General features: G+C 32.9%; 2 protein-coding genes across 6 annotated transcripts; one reads left to right on the top strand and one right to left on the bottom strand.

Annotated features, from left to right (window-relative positions):
* Positions 1-4,162: 4,162 nt before the first annotated feature.
* On the bottom strand, positions 4,163-12,538 carry LOC146952845 (TLC ATP/ADP transporter). Of its 5 annotated transcripts, none has more exons than XR_015007848.1 (13): positions 12,429-12,538; positions 12,169-12,333; positions 10,245-10,343; positions 10,015-10,137; positions 9,817-9,885; positions 9,647-9,743; positions 9,467-9,569; positions 8,493-8,703; positions 7,786-7,899; positions 6,853-6,984; positions 5,363-5,486; positions 4,767-4,883; positions 4,163-4,491 (listed from the first exon to the last, which is right to left on the bottom strand). XR_015007848.1 is itself a non-coding variant. In XM_085706562.1 (13 exons), exons 1-13 carry the CDS (start codon positions 12,525-12,527, stop codon positions 4,402-4,404), a joined length of 1,500 nt encoding a protein of 499 aa, XP_085562688.1. In that variant the 5' UTR covers positions 12,528-12,538; the 3' UTR covers positions 4,163-4,401. The 5 variants fall into 5 exon arrangements, 3 of the variants coding, with proteins under 3 accessions (XP_085562688.1, XP_085562695.1, XP_085562701.1); XR_015007849.1 differs by having other exon boundaries at positions 8,493-8,658; XM_085706562.1 differs by having other exon boundaries at positions 5,406-5,486.
* A 1,013-nt stretch (positions 12,539-13,551) lies between these two features.
* LOC146952844 (appr-1-p processing enzyme family protein) lies at positions 13,552-17,752 on the top strand. Its single transcript, XM_085706554.1, has 7 exons — positions 13,552-13,876; positions 13,983-14,031; positions 14,995-15,097; positions 15,609-15,704; positions 15,842-15,916; positions 16,783-16,852; positions 17,520-17,752. The coding sequence occupies exons 1-7, from the start codon at positions 13,643-13,645 to the stop codon at positions 17,592-17,594; spliced, it is 702 nt and encodes a 233-aa protein (XP_085562680.1). The 5' UTR covers positions 13,552-13,642; the 3' UTR covers positions 17,595-17,752.
* Positions 17,753-19,733: the final 1,981 nt, after the last annotated feature.

Here is a 19,733-nt window from a genome sequence, read left to right as displayed (position 1 = left end):
TATGAAAAAGTGTGAAAAAAAAATACTATTAGTATGAAGCAACAACATACTAAAAATGCCAAAATAATGGGGAATAGCTATAACTATTTAAGCTAATAGTTTGTTATACTAGTTGTTCATTTATTTTTTCTATACTTTTTCCTTCTTGTTTTATAATATATGTATTCTAATTGAAATTTTCATGTCTTTCATTAAGTTTCTAAGATTTGAACAAGTTGTTATATGTAAGGAAAAAATAAAAACAAAACTAAATTGTAAAAGTTGTGAATAAAATCACCATTTTAGTTTAAAGGTTTCATGACTAAAGTAAAATTCTTGAAATTTGAGGCAAATAAAGAGTTGATCCAATAAAGAATTAGAATTAACTCTATAAGCCTAATCTACTACTTATTATTGATATAATAAAATTATATCTACCAATTTTTCTAATATTTCATCGGTTAATCTATTAATCTCACTAATTTAAAGAAATATATGGTCATTATGCAAATAATCGTTCCCCAATAAAATAACTAATATCCCTTTGGTCAAAAAAAAAAACTAATATCGCTATTTTTTAGTATCTCTCAATCTCGATTAATCTCTTAAAAAAAAACTAATATCCATATGTTTAGTATCTATCTCATTGAATGATATGCGAACTCCCGTGCAAGATCATGCTTCTAAGTTCTAAATCATTCTCGAATGACCAATTTTTTTTTTATAATAATGATAATACCCTTTTAATCCCCTAAAAAAAATACCTTTTTATTATCGACAATTTTTTTTTGGTAGTGTTCCTTAAATTTATTTTTATTATCGACAATTGAGCAAAACATATTGTTCTTCCAAAATCTTCTTTATTTAGTTGTCCAAATAAAACTTGTCCAAATAAAACTACATGAAAATAATAAGAAATTTTATTTTTTGAATATATGAAAATATTTGACATATATAACACTAAATGGTACTTTTTCAACAAAAAAAAAACTAAATAGTACCCTTGTCCAATAGTACTTATGATGAAGATTCTTTCAGTAAAATAAATAAAATATGTGAGTTGAAAGTAAATAAAATCTCAGTATCATAAAATAGCTTCCATGTCACCAATACAACTTTATTTTATTTATTTACTTTTGATTTATATATATTGGTATTTTCATCCGTTTTTAAAAGTTTTAAACTTAACGGAATGTGCGTGTAAAATAAACAAATATTTACTAAAAACAATACATTCATTGTTGTATTGTTTTTTTTATATGGGTTCTGCTAACTGGTGCCCCCGGGGCACTGGTTAAGCATACAATAAAAGGGAATTATTACCATAAAAGGAAACTGTTTTTGACTTTATTATAAATTAATTACACAATTTCAATGCATTAACTATTAAATAATTTCCTTTTTCATATCCTTAACCAGTGCCCCGGGGGCACCGGTTAGCATTTCCCTTTTTATATAATTACTGCCATGTTACATGGCCGATATAAATGCATGCGTCTTTTACTCGTGACAATTAAAAGACAATAATTTAATAAGGAATTAAATTAACCTTAATTAGCAATTAAAAAACAAATTCATTCAATAAATTATCTTATCAGCCATAATTGGTAAGGCCAAATTTAATCCAAATAACCCAATAAGCATAATTAACAAGAACTATGAACCATAATTAACATTAAAAAACTTCTATAAAAAATTATTAAAGAATAATCAATTTAGCTATATTTACTATTTACTAATGATATAGCAAAAGCTAAATAATTCGTTAAAAAAACATTAAATTATCATCGATCTCATGGTTCTTGCACAACACTAGCAACTACATACCGGTTGAAGAGATGTGACGATTGTGGTGTGGTGGTGACATCAAAAGAAGCGGCAGTGGTAGTGTGTTGGTAATCGGACATAGAGGTGAAGTGGGAAGAAAATAGATAGGAAACCTCTTCTCAGTGATTAATGGTTAAGAGATATTGAAATGAAAATTAAAAATGCTTTAAATGCGTCAACAACAACAACAACAAAAGGTGTACCACTCAAGAAAAGAGAAAAGGAATTTAGTTTTAGCATACGGAATTAGATTTTGATTGTTCTTGTTTCTTTTACTCAGTTTTATGAAATATTTATGTACAATAAATTCAATTAGAATGATATATTAAATAAAATTTGAATTTGATACATTTTTTTAAAATTAAGTTTGAATTTTGATTTATGTTTTCATTTATCAGGGTGATGAGTAACATAATGATCTTGTATTTTTGCGTTTCTTTAGAGGGAACAAGACATTGTTTTCTCTTTTGTTGACTTGTTTGTTCTTCAGTGATTGAGATTGTGTAGTTTCCTTCCCAAGATAATATATATGATGATGATGATATGCATAGGCAATGGGTTTCAAAACAGTGTTCATAGTAGTGCTTTATAAACAGCCGCAGACAGACCAGTCAAACCAGAAACCAATGAGTTAATTTGAGCCGCCTACTCGATCGACCATGTAACTTAACTAGACCAACATAAACCGGCAACTCCCTTTTCTTTGATTCGAAAACCAACTACTATGTTTTCCATTCAATGCATGCATGTGAAGGCAGGGTATGGCTTTTATGTCATGTTTGGATGAGTGGTATGGAGTGGAATGAATTAGAATAATCTAGAAAATGTGCTAAAGAGTGTGATACTATTGTAGCATTATTGTTATCCTATTTCATTATACACCCCACTTCATTCCATCCTAAACATATCATTGAGCGAAATATATTTTGACACAAATTTGACAACAAAACTTGACAATAATATAGATGGTTAACATCAAGAGGTTAGAGAAATGTTAGGGTCATGCATTTTAACACATCACAAGTTATCCACACCATTCCCTTATTTCAATTCATTTATCGGTATAAGTCTCGAATGAACATTTTTTTTAGAGTCAGTTGATTGCAACTCATATCCTCCAACATTATGGTTTCGAGACCAGAAGAAAAGCAAAACAAAACAAAAGAAAAAACTCCACGCTCCATCTTCTTCACATCTCCATTCGAACTGACCCATCTCGTCTCCGTTTTATTCTGATCCAATCTTTGTTTTATTTTGTTAGCCATCTCAATTCTATTTTCTTCCAATTTATCCGTGGCTCCTTTTGATTTATTGCGTGCAAGCTTTGTCGTCATTTTTGTCGATCTGAACCGTCTTGTCTTTTTTCAGTTTTTGTTCTCTAGATGTTTGTATCCAAAGGGGATTCTTTTTTCTTCTTCTAAGAACATGTTTCCAATTGGTTTTGTTTTGGTATACTTCTTTGTTTCTAGCCATTCAATATAGTAAAGCAAATTCAACACAGGAAGTACAAAATTAGGAGGACAATCCACAAGCAGATTCAAATTGGCTCTTTTTGAAGCTCATTTATCATGTTCATCTTATTGCTGCATACATTGGTGTTATAAGTGCTTGGGATAAATTTTGGAGGACGATTAATAAACAATTCTATACTTTTCAATTGGGTGAAAGCAACCATTTTTTTTTTACAGATGACAATCTGCGAGAGAATCTGTAGAGTCTATGTATGTGGGAGGTTCAACAAAGAAGATGAAAAGTTAAAATTTGATTTAATAATAAAATTTAAAATAAATTGAGCTATAAAGATCAAAAAACAGTTACCAGCTAAAGTGAATTAAAAAAGTGGACAACATGGCTAATTATAATTAGATGTGTTAAAAGAATATGTTAGTAGATGTGACCTAACATTTCTCTAGAAGGTTATTTACGTTCAATAGATGGATAATCAATATAACAAGGTGTCACAACTCATTAATCACTCATTTGTACACCATTAACCACAATTTTCAAGAATTCAAATATACGACATACTGATTATAATAATTATAGTAATGTTCAAATATTATGTTTTGAGGTTTTCAAATATACATGATATATATTGACCATACTGTGTTCAATATACACCAAAAAATTGTGGTTGATGACATTCAGAAATTTGGTTAATTGTGTTCTGCGGATGATTAATGAGTTGCAGCACCTGCTTATATTCATTAATCATCTACTAAACGTAATTAGCCATATATTTAAATTGTATTAACCATCTAAATTATTGTCAAAATTAGTAGTCCCATTTTGTATCAAAATAACACAGCTCTATCCTTAAATATAGGCATGAACATTAATTAAATAAACACCGAACTTTACTCTCAAAATTTCTTGAATAAATATCTAAAATAATCCAGCACCATATATCAATTTATGTTATTACAGTGTGTCACTTTACATCAAAATTCCTCCAATTACCCGCTCAGAAGGGATGCTTGAAAGAATTTGGGAGAACATACCGTGTTAGCTTTTATCTCAGAAGCTCGACTTTCTCGAACACGATCCAGCTCATGCATTTTTCATTTGTTCGACCGATCACCCATTATAGTTCACTTACTGTACATTTAATCTCAAATTTTCCTTTGAAAGTTGAGCTTGCCTGCGGCCCAAAAAGAATGCTGTGATTATCCACAGCAAACAAACCTGGTATAAAAGCAGTAAAAAGATGCATACCATCAGATTGAACATACAGTGTATAAGATAAAAAAAATGAGTGAAAAAATAGTAGTATCAGTGTAAAGCAGCAATGTACCAGGAAAGCCAAAATAATGAGGAATAACTATGACTATTTGAGCTGATAATTATACTAGTTTTTGATGATATATAACAATCTATTTCTTTTTTCTACACTTCTTTTCTTTTATTAACCAACACAGCTATTTGAGAGGAGATGGATAGAATGATAAGTTCACGCATACCGGAAGGCCATAAAGGGCAGCAGTTGATGGGCTTCCGTTTTGGGTACCGAATAGCATTTTATACATTCCAGCTGCTGCAGCATCTCCAAGTCTTTGAACCAGCACATCTATGCATATCTGCATCAACATGTATGTTCATTGAATGTACTTACGAGGAAATTCCCTAAAAATGTAGCATATTAAAATGTTGTGGCAGTGAAGTCGTTGGTTGGCTCCCAAATGAAAATAGTACATGGCTATGTAAGTAAATCAACATTTCAGTCATCTAAGTTGTGAGAGTCAGACAATTTAGTCCCTTTAATTAGCAAAATGAAAATTTAGTCTCTTAAATTATAAAACATAGTCTCTTCACCAAAGTACCTCTTTAGAAACACACTCATCAAAACCAATGAAAGAACTACATATTGCCTTGAACAGTTTCTTGCTTCACCGAGGAAAACTTAGAACCTTTAAATTGTGGTTGTATACTCGGAAAAGGGATCAAATTGACTAATACTTTCAATTTAAGGGACTAAATTGCCATTTTACAAATTCACTCGTGGCTGTGCCTATGTGCTTCTACAAGCCCAAGATCTACAACATCTACTTTGTTTAACCTTTAGGACGGAAAGAAAGCTCAAACAAAAATGATGGTCATACTTTAGCTTTATATTTTTCATCCTCTGAAACAACAACAAATAGAAGTTCTCTTCCAGGCCTTGTAACGACATATGTAACAACCTGCAACATTTTAGAACATGAATATGAACACACGCAAAATATAAACAATAGTTAATTTAATAACAATGAACACATGCAAAATATAAACAATAGTTAATTTAATAAACAATGTAATCCTTTATTACACACAGACTTATGAATTTCTTTAAAAGATGAATATAATCTAAGAAAACTGTTTAAAGCCAAGAAAGAAACATATGCTGAAAAATGAATGCAAAAACACAATATTTATAAATTATAACCAAAAAAACAAATTCCTAAATCATTATTATATATCACACAACAAAACTGTATAGTAATACAGAATTTTAATACTTCCCTATAAGCTATGGCATATAGGCCACACTTATTATTACAATTATAACTTATCCGACATACTCAAAAAGACCCTGGTCTAAGAACTACATGTTGATCCAAACCGTTCTTTCCATTCAACTTTTTGGTGGTGATGGTAGGAAAGCCCAAAATTGTAAAGAAAATCAAATTCCTTTCTGATGATTCAACCAATGGAGTGACCAGTTGTTGTATTGTAGGGAATTATTTCTACAGATTTTATTTACTTAATATTAGGATAGCTATTAATAGAATTTATGAGCCTTGGTCTATATATTGTAGTCTTTTGGCGTTATACATTTGAGAATCAGAAAATAATATATTCAGCTTTCTCCATTTTCAAGACCAGTCTTGGGATATTCAGCTATGAGAAAGTAAACACAGGTTTGAAAAACAGAAAAGCAGAAAAGCCAAACCAAACCCGATATATACCAATTAGGGAACAGGGCACCAGGCAAACAATTGCAGGATGCAACGACCAAACTGTGGCAAAGCAGAACCAAGGAGTGCTGACAACCAGGGTGATACCGGTTGCGGGGTCTGGCAAGACAGTGCGTGAACCAAGATTTGGCAAGAATACAGGAAGAGAAGGCCGGTTGGCTGCTTCTGAGATGGATGGAATTGTCACCTTTGACACTAGACGACTACTCACAATGGGCCAGTGCTCACAGTAGCTGAAGCCCCAAACTGAAAGGACGGCTAAGGCAAAATAAAGGGAGGGATCGACCAGAGAGCTCTAATAACAAAGAATTGAATAGATATCTATAAAAGGGAAGAAGTATCTAAATCCCTAAACTTTAGTAATTGAAATCAACAACAGGCTAGGACTTTACGGAAACTAAGGCATGCTATAAAAGAACAAAAAGAAAGAATCAAAAGTAATTACAATTGCAAGTTGCAACCTATAGCATTGAACCTAGATATATACATTAATATTATCATAAATATTACATGTTGTGAATATGAAGTATAGTTAAATATTGTATATTTTTATTAAAGAAGCAAGAACTGTTTGTAAGTCGTAGAAGACAACCTTTCTCAGTGTCTCACAAATAGCCACCACCATCCAATCTGGCCAAACAGCTAGAGCTGCTAAATTTAAGAAGCCAACAAAAGGAGTCGAGCATATAGCTGCAGTAACCCCAGCAACAGTAAGAATGCGCCCCTGCACAAGATAAAGAAAAATTAATGGAGAGATATATGAAGTGATCATATTGGAGTTATGCAACAACAATATAAACAGAAAATAAGAAAAACTACCACAAGGATACATTTTGTTACTACTATTGCTGAGAATATTACTTATTGGAAATGGTTAATGTAGAATTTGAAATATAAAGGGTTTCGGGAGCAGTTCAGCTATAATTCCTTCTTTTTTGAAAAATATATAGTAATTATTCCCTCAAGTGTATGAAATAACAATATGCAATTTCAATCAAGCAAGTTCATAGAAATCTTCATGTATTTCAACCTTTCAGATGGGTAACATTAATCTCATTATGTATTCAAGTGTTTGTGTGTGGCTTTGTTGTGTAATACACGAATTCACTCATGTACTCTTTCGTTTTCCTCCTTGTCAAGAGCTACTGCAGATGTGCGGTTTTTTAGGCTAACACCTCTCCTACCACTTGAACGAGAAAGCAAATAAAATAATGCTAGCGCACTGGAGGAATGGCAAAATCTAATTATCAATTGGCATCCTTATTATAGCAGTTCGTTTACGCAAAATAAAAGCCAATTATCAAATTGTGTACTTATTGTAGTAGTCTAGTTATTAACCAAAACCTGTCGGTGCACTTTAGTTCCTATATATCATGTTAGCACAAAAGAAAATTCAAAGCAATATCAAATCCTTTTAACTTTTTCAAGTGTAATATCAATATCAATATCAACAGCTAATGTCCAAACCCAACTCTAAAAGAATGTCCAAATCCAAGCAGAAAAGGTCATTTTTTGAAAAGCTTACCGTTAAGGTTAGTTGTCCAATAAGAATAAAAACAGCAATAAAGCTATTTATCTCAGCAAACAATTTTCTTCTTCCAAGAGAGCTTGTAACTGTGCTGGCAATCACACTCACTTTCTGCAATCACAACTGGAAAACATCAGAAGAAATACCTTTTAGACGTATACAGGTTCAAAGAGTGATCTTAAAAACACATATCATTGCAATAAAGACCACTTCAGAGATTGATCATCCAAAGACAAACAGAACTTTTCTTTATAAAAGTGTATGAAAGAAATCAAATGCATCGGTTGCTCGTTATTATTCTTATTTATAACTTGATCACAATAAATCAAAGGATGTAATCAAGGGGCAAATTGTATCTTACTTAAAGTGAGCCTAGTTAAGTACCAAAATTGTAGTTTAACAAGTGCAAATATTTTAACACTGCAAAAGTTCAAGCTTACTGATGATCTTTCGGCTAGAAAGAAATAAACCACGCCAAATGGACCCAACTAAATACCACCTATCCTAGTCTGAGCATAAAACCAAGCAAATGATACGGGAATAAGACCAAGTGGTTACAACCCACGACAACCAGACACAAAACATAGCAAACACGGCAAAACAGAAGAAGATCCGGAGGCAATAGAGCTTTATACCATTTTGTAAGAACAGAGATGCTGATAATGATTACCAAAGATGTCTTATAGGACAAAAGATCACCTAACCTGGAAATAGAAGAATGAAGAGACAACTGCACTCAACCAGATGAACAATGATATATGCAAGAGGTAAGTTGATGACAGTATAAGCCAGAGTCCTTCCAATATGGGCCAAACATTATGCTTCACTAAAGCGGATGACTTTGGGGAACCTTTTAGAGTGTGTTCAGTCCTGTCAATCTCACTAGCCTCATTTTCAGGGTTGGAATCAGATTCTCTAAAATTCAAAATAAATAATTATGTATTGTGTGGCACAGTACATTTTCTGAAAAAATTTAACAAAAAAAATAATTTAATGAGATGCATGATCTCCATGATACCCATAATTAACATTTTTCTGACTTCCCTCTGTGCGGGGCTGGAAATTACTTGCACACTATTATAGGTCTCCAATTAAATATGATACGCTACGAGAGCAGGGAACATAGTGGCAGCGAGTAATTGTCTAACAGACAGCCAAAATGCTGATCTGTGATTAGAAATAAAAGCGGGTTGAGGTAGTTAGTTAGGAGGTAGGTGTGATTTCTGAAGAGTGAAACGGAGGGACAGACGAGACAATGATATGTCCTGGTGCAAGAAAACAAATCTTTGTTACCATCTTTGTTCTGTATCTTGATCGCTTTAACTCAGAGCCTATATCCCATTGATAAATTTGCAGAGATTTCATCAATAATGCTCTGCTTTCTTTGATTCTTTCCCACATTCAGAGTTGGCAAACATGCCTGTTTGAAAAGGGCCAAGTTGCTTTTGTTACAATCTTCTTTGATTAACTTGAATTTGAGTTACCCACCCAATAAACCAGTAGTGTAGGATAGTTATCTATGTAGGATGTACGCCTAGAGTTTGATGCCTAGTTCTACATGCTGTAAATTTTTCTTGGAGGTTAAATTTTGCCTTCAAATAAAAATGAGTTTTGGACCATCTCAAATGCATCTCTATTTTCATTCATATAACTATGAAGAAAAGAATAAAGGAATAACCTAATGGGAGACAGTTCCTCTTCAACATGAGATGTATCGCAATTTATCCCTCTTGATGTCTGAGCCGCAAGTTCCATCAACAAAGCAGCAAACAAAAGTAAGACTGCAAAAGACAGGATCTTGATGTTAAACAAAGTGAAACCAAGCAAGAAATGGTTGTATAGGGACATGCAAACTTACATGGACCAACAAAAGCCATTCCAGTGGCAAACAGTGATCCACAAAGTTGTCCAAGGGTGGCACCGGCGCCAATAAACCCAAATAATCTTGAACCTGACTGAACCCAGAGAATGTTAAGTGGACCCAAAACAAGCCAAATTAAAACAAAAACTATGCATCAGTAAACAAACCTCGTTGTCCATTACGTCAATTACCCTTGCCCAAGTTGAAGAAAGTGTAATTAGATTAAGCAAAGCAACCTTCGCACACAAAAATAAAAAATAAATTTATATCACAGAAGTATCTTTGGAAGCAAGCAAGCAGAAGAATGAAATCAAATTTATACATTGATACCAAAAAGTGGAGAATAAAATCATTATAAGCCATACCCAAAGAAACAATCCTATACGGACAGAGATATAAAACCATCCATGGTTATCCCAACTAACTGATGATGCAAGACTGCCTTGATCACCAAGTTTCGCATCTTTCGAGGTCAAAGCAGTGGACCCCTAGGAGTAGGAAAAGAAAATCCAATTTAACGCAATTTTAATACAAATAATATTGAGCAGAATATCTACACTGCAACAAACAACTTCCAGATATATTATTGTCTTACGATCAAATTGGACGTCGAAGATCCAGATGATGAATAGTGCCATAGAATAAAGAACACTATGAGCGATACACTGAAGAACCTGTGTATGAAAACCAAAGCCTGGAATTTCAAAAGGCATCATTACAGAATGACATGCAAGTAAACATTAACTAATAACCATTATATATCGTTTTTCAAATTCATTTTTTATGACGAAACTGACTAAATAGTTAATATGAATGCATATTAACATAATGAATTTGATTTTCTCTTATTTATTGGAACAACAAATTATTACAGTGATTCAGATCCTAGTTCAAAATATTACATCTAAATGGTTGGTTTAAAAAAAATACATGCTACCGTATCAATATTTCACATGTATTATTGTGTCGTGACTCATGCAGTTTTATGAACTAAGAGGTAAAAGCCATGGCCTGGTATTTTGTTTCCATTCTTGAACTTGCAACAAAAATTTTGATACTTAATTCTTCAGGATATTAAGGGATTGTTTACTTTGTAAAAACCTTTTGATTTTCATTTCTTAAAATTTGTGTTAGTTTTGCTTGTGTTAATAAGGAGAAAAGTGACTATTGAAGTGAACACTTGTCTTGCATTTTAGAAAACAGTGAAAATGTAAAAAAAAAAAAAAACTGTTTTCATTATTTTTGAAACTGAATCTTTCCTAACTAGCATTTTATCTTCTCTTCATCACATTGACACACTTCAAAAGTCTTTTATCTTCTTATTAAAAAGTTAAAATGATCACACATTCTAGAAAATGAAAACAAAAAATGATTTTGCAAAGTAAACTGGCCCCAAGTTTTCTGCAACAAATACAAAGTACCTAGAAATGGACATTCTATGAAACCAGTCAAATACTTCAATATTTGAATATTCAATCATCCAAGTGTGACTGTTATATTCATAGACATGTTCTTTTCATGGAGCTCCTTTATCGTACCTTATGATGTACTATATCATTGTACATTGATGCCTTCCACAAAGTGAATTAAGCAACTAACATAGCACTTTGGCCACAAATGAGATGTCTAATCGAGTATCTAGATGATAATTTAAATTTCCAACTAAGTCACCGAATTTATTTATGTCCAAAATTAACTCCCTTTAATTCATAGGAATTTAGTACTTGATCCCTAGTTAAGATTGTTAACGAACCTTGAAATCTACAAACTAGTTTCCTTATTAATGTCTTTGTGGAAAGTGGACCAAGTTGCGTACAATAACAATAGACAGCGAGTGCAATCAAGCTTTCAATACAAGCAGACATTAGGAGTGTTAAAAAAACTCACTTTAACACCCTTTACCCATCACTCACTCTTTTATTGACGTGGGTCCCACGATTATGAAAATGGGCCCCACATAAGTGGGTCGAACCTACATGATATGATTTCACTCAGTAATAGAGGAGTGTTAAAAAGAGAGTGTTAAAGTGATTGTTCCTATCATTACTCTATGATACGATTAATTGATTAGATGCTAAAGCATTCTACGCAGGGTTAATGGATAAAGTTGTTAGCTAAAATTCAAAATAAAAACAAAATATGTTTAAATGATATGTAGTACTAAGACTTCATATTGAAGACACGTCTCATATACGTCATGTGTCGATATTAGTGTCTGATACCGACACATATGATTACACTCAATCACTTCTAATTTTCACTTCCATTTTCTCAAATTAGTACTGGTGTTAACATATATAGTCACATTCAATGGCCTCTAATTCTCACTTCCACTAATGCGTGTCTAGACACCTCATTTGTCTGATACTAACACATATTAAGACTGATCACTTCCAGTTTTAACTTCTATTTTCTCAAATTATTAGCGGTGTCTGTTAGTGTCTAGCGACTGGCGCGATTTATATGAATGATGAAAATTGAATTAAAGAACAAAGAAATGTGATAAAATAAAATTGGACCTTGTTTTTAGAGAGATTAGGAAGAGAAAAGACGAGTGATGTAAACGGCGTGGCAATGACGGTGAGCAACAATGAACCTATAAACAATTCAGGTAGATTTGATAGTCCTAACGAAATTGCACCTTCGTCACGCAAAGGTAAAACTACGAAATACGCACTCAAAATCTGCAATACAAAATTGAAAAGGTTAGTTAAACGGGGAAGAAGAACAATGTGAAAGTAACATCATTACATGAATGTCATTGAGATGAGAAACTGACGAAGAAGAAGCAGAAGAAGGAATGGAGAAGAGCAGAGGATTCATGCGGGTGCACCGTAACGAACACGGACACGAGCGCATCCAATCGAGACCTCCCCATCGCGCGTTTCTGTTTTCCGATCGGAGGCAAGAGGAAGAAGAAAAGATCAACAAGTTTTTTTTTTTTTTTTTTGTATCCCAAAGTCAAATTGTTATTGCACGTGCGTGATAAGTTACAACAAAATACCTAAAATATCCTTATGCAATCATACTTGAGTTTGAGTAAACGTACTTGATTTAAGTTTGCATGAGTCTACTTGAACGAGTTTGCCTAGCATACATGTTTGAACTAAGATTGAGATTGTGCAAATATACTTTATCTAAATTTACCTTAACTTACTTGAATTGAGTGTGTCTAACATACTTGTTTGAATTAAGATCTAGAAACTAAAGATGTTCATGTGATGTATGAATTGAGTCTACGTAAACATACTTAAAATGAGTTTTTACGTGAAAACACTTGAATTGAATTAGCATAAATATACCTGAACTAAGATTATGCAAACATGCTTGAAATTTCACATGAAGTGTCTGTTCAATTGAAATATGATGGAATGGATGTGAATGTGGTTGCGGAAATGGTTACAAAATGAGAAATAAAAGAAGGTGAAGAAAGTGAAATTGAAACCATATGTTTAATGGTTTACTAAACTTTTTCTTCATGATCTTTTTATCCAAGAGTGCTCTACAAAGTTAAAAACAAATTTGGTGGTTATTGGTTACATGGAACATCCACGATAGAGACTCTTAATTTTTTTTTGTTGGTGAAGATAGAGACTCTTAATTTAAACGGGTGTCATGTGTACATATTATTTTTTTGTAATTTTTTTAATAACAGGACCTAATAAGCACCCGATCTCACCACTAACTCTTCATCATTTACATTTCAACAATACAATGAAAGTATTAAATGAGACTTTGGATCTTAGAAGACCCCAACAAAAAAATTCCAATGGAGATACCTATTAGGTATCGGGTCTTAAATGGGAAGACGCATTGATGCTACGTGGCAAGATACAACTTGAAGGACCAATGCAAGTCTACCATAGTACTATATCACTGCTCAACACCTCATTAATCAGTTCAACGACTCAGATCTCTCCACGTATGATCACAACCACACCGTAACGTAAACTTTCCCTTTCATCAACGACACAAACTTCCACGAAATCTTCAATGACTACCATTTTCACAACTTCCCGTTTTCTACTAAAAACCCTGAAACTCATCTCAAATTCAAACGCCGTTAATCTCAGAAGCTGCCGTTTATCAGCAATGAACACTTCAGCTATGGCTTCCAGTAACGGTAACGGCGGCATAGTTCGCTTTCCGTTATCTTCATCCAACGCTTTGATCATTCAGAAAGGTGACATAACCAAATGGTCCATCGATGGTTCCACTGACGCAATTGTATGTCAAATTTACCTTACTGTTTAATATTTAATCTTTTTTTTCAATTGTTACTGCAAAAAATGTATATAGAACAATGTGGAATTTAATTTATGAATATATACAGGTAAATCCTGCAAATGAGAGAATGCTTGGAGGTGGTGGTGCAGATGGAGGTAAATCATTTCTAATTTTTATATAAAATAAATGTTTTAGAGACACCTTAGTTTCACTAAGCGCGACACCTGGTTAATCAGGTGCAAAATTGTAGTTAATTCAGTTGAGTACCATATGGTTAGTTTAGATTGCCTTGAAAGCTGTGAAATTGTGGTTAATCATGTAGTTGAGTTAACCGAAATTCTTAATGTGATTAGCGAGGTGTTGCAGTTGTAGGAGTAAATGAGTGTCTGAATATGTTACTATTTCTATATTTACTTTGAAATTTTGAGATTAGTTTTTTAGTGAGGGTCTGTTTGGATAAACAGCTTATTTGCAGTTTATAGCACAATTGCTTATCATGATAAACGCTTATGTATAAGCTATTTTAACAGGAAAAGATAAAAATAAAGTTAAATTGTTTTTGTATATGCTATAAGTTGTTTTTATAAGTTATATTGGTGAAGTTATGAAAATAAGTTGAAAAAGGCTTTTGATAAGCTGTTTTCATAAGTTCTCCCAAAATGTCTCACAAAACTTATGTCAGTAGATAAGCTCAAATAAGTCAATCTAGACAGGCACCAAATATTCTATTTAGTCCCTAAAATTGTCTTGGTATAGCAACTAGTCTCCCACCTTATTAATATTCCAACATTTGTTATCAAATACATCATTCACTTAGTTTAGTATTGCTTAATTTCGAATGCATCCTTGACATTACCAACTTAATGTCATTATAGTTTCTACATATACTAACTGAGGTCTCAAGGACGAACTTGATTAGTATTTTACAATTTTAGAGACCATTTTGGAATATTGGCAATGTGGAGGATTAGGTTGATGCATTCCTATAATTTCAGGGATTTGGGCATTTACTTGTTAGTTATATATTAAGAATAAAAAAATTATAAATTCACGATGCTTTATAGTTAGTGTGGTAGTGAAAATGATCTTTGAGTGATGGTTTTTTATGCTGGTTTCAGCTATACATAGGGCTGCTGGTCCAGATCTTCTTAGAGCATGCCGGAATGTTCCAGAAGTCAGGCCTGGAGTTCGCTGCCCAACGGGGGAAGCAAGGATCACACCGTGAGTTCTTAGTGTTACATTTAGTAACTCTTTTGATGTGCATGTTTTATAACTTATGTTTGGGTGGGATAAGCACTTGCATATAAGAGTGAATCACCAGTTTAGTCTCTAAACTCCAAGGTTGTAGGATTTGGCCAGCTTTGTTTCCTGAAATTAATAATGAAATTCCAAAGTACTACTGGAAATTGAAAGTATTTGATTGCATTAGTCCTTTATTTTGAGAGATGCATTAGTCCTTTTGTGTTGCTCAATCCAGTCCTAATTTTTTTTTCAAAGAGATGAATGATATAAAAGATTTTCAATTTCATGGATCATTATTAAATTTGTTAGTTTCAGCTCATCTACAATTTCAGGGGCTAAATCAGTAACTCACTATCTTGGAAGAGCTTATTGAATATCAGCTCTTGTGGTGTTATTTTCTTCTTAAGGGTAGAAATTGAAACTTGTTAAAGTAACTGTAAGCCTTTGCAGAAGCTTGTCTTTTATAGACCTTTTACTTGTTGATGTGCAGAGGTTTTTTGCTGCCTGCTTCTCATGTTATTCATACTGTCGGCCCAATCTACGACGTTGATAGTAATCCTGCAGCCTCTCTGGCAAGTGCTTACAGGTAGCTTTTTTAACTTTGTGCTTGAGAAGCTATTCTTCATCATATTTGAATTAGCATAAGTTCATTCCATTTGGTGTTTTGGTTTGTCGATATTACACATGACTGAGAGATTTTGCATTATCAAACTGATTTTTCAGGAATAGTTTGAGGGTTGCAAAGGAGAACAACATTCAGTACATAGCATTCCCAGCCATATCATGTGGCGTCTATGGGTAAGTTTGAATTAACGAAATTCCCTATTTGTCCCCTATGTTCTGTTCATTGGTAATGAATAATGATCACACCAGTATTGGTGTGAAACCTTATGGGTAAGTTTGAATTAACGAAATTCCCTATTTGTCCCCTATGTTCTGTTCATTGGTAATGAATTAATGATAACACCAATATTGGTGTGAAACCTTAGGTTGGTACCATGGCTTGAGATGCAATTCTCTTTCACTTTCCCTAGGGGTGAACATATGGTTAGACTTCTGTTTTGCTTGTCTTTTGAGAGAATTATATGTAAGGATCAGCCAAAAAAGACGGTGACCATTTATGAAAAGACCACTGTGACTGTTCAAATCATTAGTGGTAAAAACACAGTTTAAAGAATTCATAACTCAGTAGCATACCATTGAAGATGTTGTGCCATGAGCATGAGCTAATTATCTCAAAAGTTTATTGTTAGATGAAAACACATAAATCTATTTGTCTAACACACCCTGATGCAAAACACCTCAGCTAACTTCTGGCTTGAACCATGGACAATGAACAGGCCTACTTAACCTTATGTTGAAGTATAATTATCATTAGAAGAATAGAGCTAGCTACAAGGATTGAACTCTAGACTATTGATCATAAGAGACTTTGATACCATCTCAGGAACCAATTATCCCCAAAACATAAGTTGTTAGGTGAACACTGAACATGGTTTTTATATCTAACAATATATATCCATTGGGATGACAAATTTGTTCCCAAACTTAGCAAATCTTTCCACGGGCCTGCGAATCTAATTTTCCCTCTGATTTGTTATATTATAATAATAAGTTTAATAACCAAATCTTTCATCACGTATGTTAAATGATGCATTTTTCAGATACCCTTACGATGAAGCTGCTACTGTGGCTATTTCTACCATCAAAGAATTCCAAAATGACTTTAAGGAGGTAATATTACGTTCCATTTACTCCATTTTCTTTATTTGGTATGAGTTTTGATATGAATAAATCATGGGTTCCTTTAATTATTAGAAGTAGGACATCCCAATCATTAGTGCAAAGATCAAAGGTTGATAAATCATGGGTTTGCTATAACTCCAAATTATAAATTTCCAATTGAAGTTGAGATGCAGCTTTTTGATTTATAATAAAGTGAATTACTGCACACTTTATAAGAGTCAAATCCATACAATTTGTGCTTTTTGTGATCACTAGTTTGCCTTTCAGTTTCTTTTGACTTTCACATAACAGCTCAATTTGGAAAATGACAAAAATTGGATTAGTTAATTTAAGATTGTTTTTCTAAAAAAGTTGCAAATATTCCATTAGGCCTAATTTGGTCGAATATTTGATTTGATCAAAGAAATTAAGGGGAGTAAAAATGTTCTTTCATTGAACAACTCATTAAAGGCAAAAGTATGTTAATTTCGTTTGAGATGAAAAATTCAAAAGACAGGTTACAAAATGAAAAAGAAACGTGACTGCATAAAATGAGTGTACCACATGGGTTATATCAATTTCAAGAGTGATTAATCTTTTTTTTTTATGAAGGATAGATGAGGTATGTAATAAGATGACTGCATAATTAGTAATTACATTTACATTTTTGTTTCAGGTCCACTTTGTTCTCTTTGCGCCTGATATTTATGACACTTGGTTAAATAAGTCGGATGAATTGCTGAAGGATTAGTGTATCCCTTCAGTTATCAGTCCAGAGAATTGAAGACCAGGGTCATTCTGACTCGTGTAAGAAAATAATTGTAACATTTCATATGCTTTTGTAATGAAAAGTTGTAAGCGTAACTGCCCTACTTATGATCTTCTCTTGAATGTTAAAGTGATTTGCTATATTATCTTGCTAATTATTACGACACATGTGGCATACGGAACACAAGAATGACCATTTGTCGTTGTTTTAATGGGTGGAAAACACACACATCATGGTTGGAAATTAACGGTTTAGATGTATTCCTGCATTTCGTTTGCAGCGTTTCTCGTAAACACTAGCATTTGCCTTATTGTATAGATATGACCTGAATAGTCGATGAGATCTATCTACAGCCTACAAAAAACTTTGGTGTTCATGTAGTTTCAGGATCTATTTATATTCAAGTGGTGTGCTTTAGGTTTTGTAAAATGAAGACAATTACTTTAGCTGTTTTGAAGTTATTTTGTTGTACTATCAATCTAAGGAGTATCATAGTCTTTTTTTTTTTTTTTTTTTTAAGTAGGTCCTATATATTATAATGTGTATGCTGTTGACATTTTTTTTTTGTTTGAAAACCCCCATATTTTGACTCCTTCAAAATCCCTCGAATCTCAAGTTTTGCTAGCTCCTCCAATCTTAGTCTACAACATGCAAAGCCTAGAACACCCTACTAGAGAAAATGTTTTTCTTCTTTTCTTCAGCAATGGTGGAGATGAAGAATCCTTGAGAATGTTGAATATTCAATTCAAAACTCTTTTTTCCTTTTCCTTGCAAATCTAAGCCAAAAAACTAGAATCTGAAAACCCGAAAATTATGAAACTGGGTTCTTAATGATGAAGCTCCTCTTCAATGATGAACAGACTCCGTCCTCAGAAAGATCTCCCATATTCTAATCCCTATAATATCACTCTGAATTTCTCCTTGTAGAGAATCAAATATTAATGGAGATTGAACTCGCTTGCTTACAATGAATCCCTATATGTGTATCCTTCAATTGATTTCAAACCTCAAGTAGAAGACTAAGAGTTTTCGAAGTGTTTGTAGAGAGAAAAAATTTTTAGAGAAAAATATGAATGTTCAGTTCAGAAAATGAGAAGGTTTTGGTTCACCCGGGGAGAAAAATACAAGTGATGATTAAGTAAAAACATATTTTTACACGAGGGATTCAAATGAACATGTCATAGTTTTACTAAATCATGATCTATGGGATTCGAAAGGTTTCCAAGTCCAAATTTAAATGGGGTTCAAGTTGACATGCCAAACTTTTACTATGTTTCAAATCCTACTAGCCAGGAGTAGCATATATGACTCAATCTTGATGAGGGATTCAAATATCATATAGTGTAATTTGAATCCAAACAATCAGTAGCAAACCAGGAACCAGTTTTTTATGGATGATTCAAATCCCATGTAGTATGATTTGAATTCACTATGCCAAAAACAAGATTTTTTGAGAAATTTATCAGTCTTAAAAATGCTTTGCTTAGATTCTATGGCTCGAGCAAGTTATTGAGAGACAAAAATACATCAAAGCTAAACTAAACTTGATCGTTGCCAACATTCACGATCTTTTAAGCTTGGAGTAGGAGGTTAACTTATCTCACTCTCTTATGGATGGGAGTGCTGGTGCTAGTGTTGGTGCGTACTTTCGCGCAAAATTTGGTGCCCGTATTGACCCCAAATTTAGGATTTAGGACATCCCTCGATATGATTTGAAGAATATCCTTGCTAGTGATGTTTTAGGGTGTGTTTTGATGGAGGGTTTAGGAGGGGAATGGAGGGAAGAGTTTACTTTTCTTTTTTAAATTACGGACATTATAAAATAATTTTTAGAAAATTGAATTGACAACATGATAAATGATCATATAATACTTCAAAAACACTTAGAATGTGTTTGGATGTGGTAATTGAGAAATTTTAAAGAATTCAAATTCTAGGCAATTTAAATGATTCAATTAAATTCATTTCATTTCTCAATACTTTTGTTTGGGTGGAGTAATAAAAAAATTCAATGTCATCATTTTTGGGGAACTTTTATAAATTTTATTTTTTTGGGTCAAATTTGAAAATTGAAATTGGGGGTCAATCTGTAAATTTCAAAATTTTAGAGGGGTCAAATTA

Source organism: Medicago sativa, chromosome 1, assembly GCF_051527215.1.
Source record: "Medicago sativa cultivar Bolivia chromosome 1, Bolivia_mono, whole genome shotgun sequence".
Lineage (NCBI taxonomy): Eukaryota > Viridiplantae > Streptophyta > Magnoliopsida > Fabales > Fabaceae > Medicago > Medicago sativa.
The sequence above is the reverse complement of the archived record's forward strand: the minus strand, read 5'-3'. Positions and strand labels throughout refer to the sequence as shown.

Bases quoted from the DNA above. Each gene is read 5' to 3' on its own strand.
- LOC146952845 (XM_085706562.1), bottom strand. From the start codon at position 12,527: ATGGGGAGGTCTCGATTGGATGCGCTCGTGTCCGTGTTCGTTACGGTG. The intron at 10,138-10,244 runs GTAAGACAATAA...TCCTACTCCTAG, and splicing joins CTTCGACGTCCAATTTGATC to GGGTCCACTGCTTTGACCTC. The intron at 5,487-6,852 runs GTTGTCTTCTAC...AAAATGTTGCAG, and splicing joins TTTGTGAGACACTGAGAAAG to GTTGTTACATATGTCGTTAC.
- LOC146952844 (XM_085706554.1), top strand. From the start codon at position 13,643: ATGACTACCATTTTCACAACTTCCCGTTTTCTACTAAAAACCCTGAAA. The intron at 15,705-15,841 runs GTAGCTTTTTTA...CTGATTTTTCAG, and splicing joins TCTCTGGCAAGTGCTTACAG to GAATAGTTTGAGGGTTGCAA. The intron at 15,917-16,782 runs GTAAGTTTGAAT...TGCATTTTTCAG, and splicing joins ATATCATGTGGCGTCTATGG to ATACCCTTACGATGAAGCTG.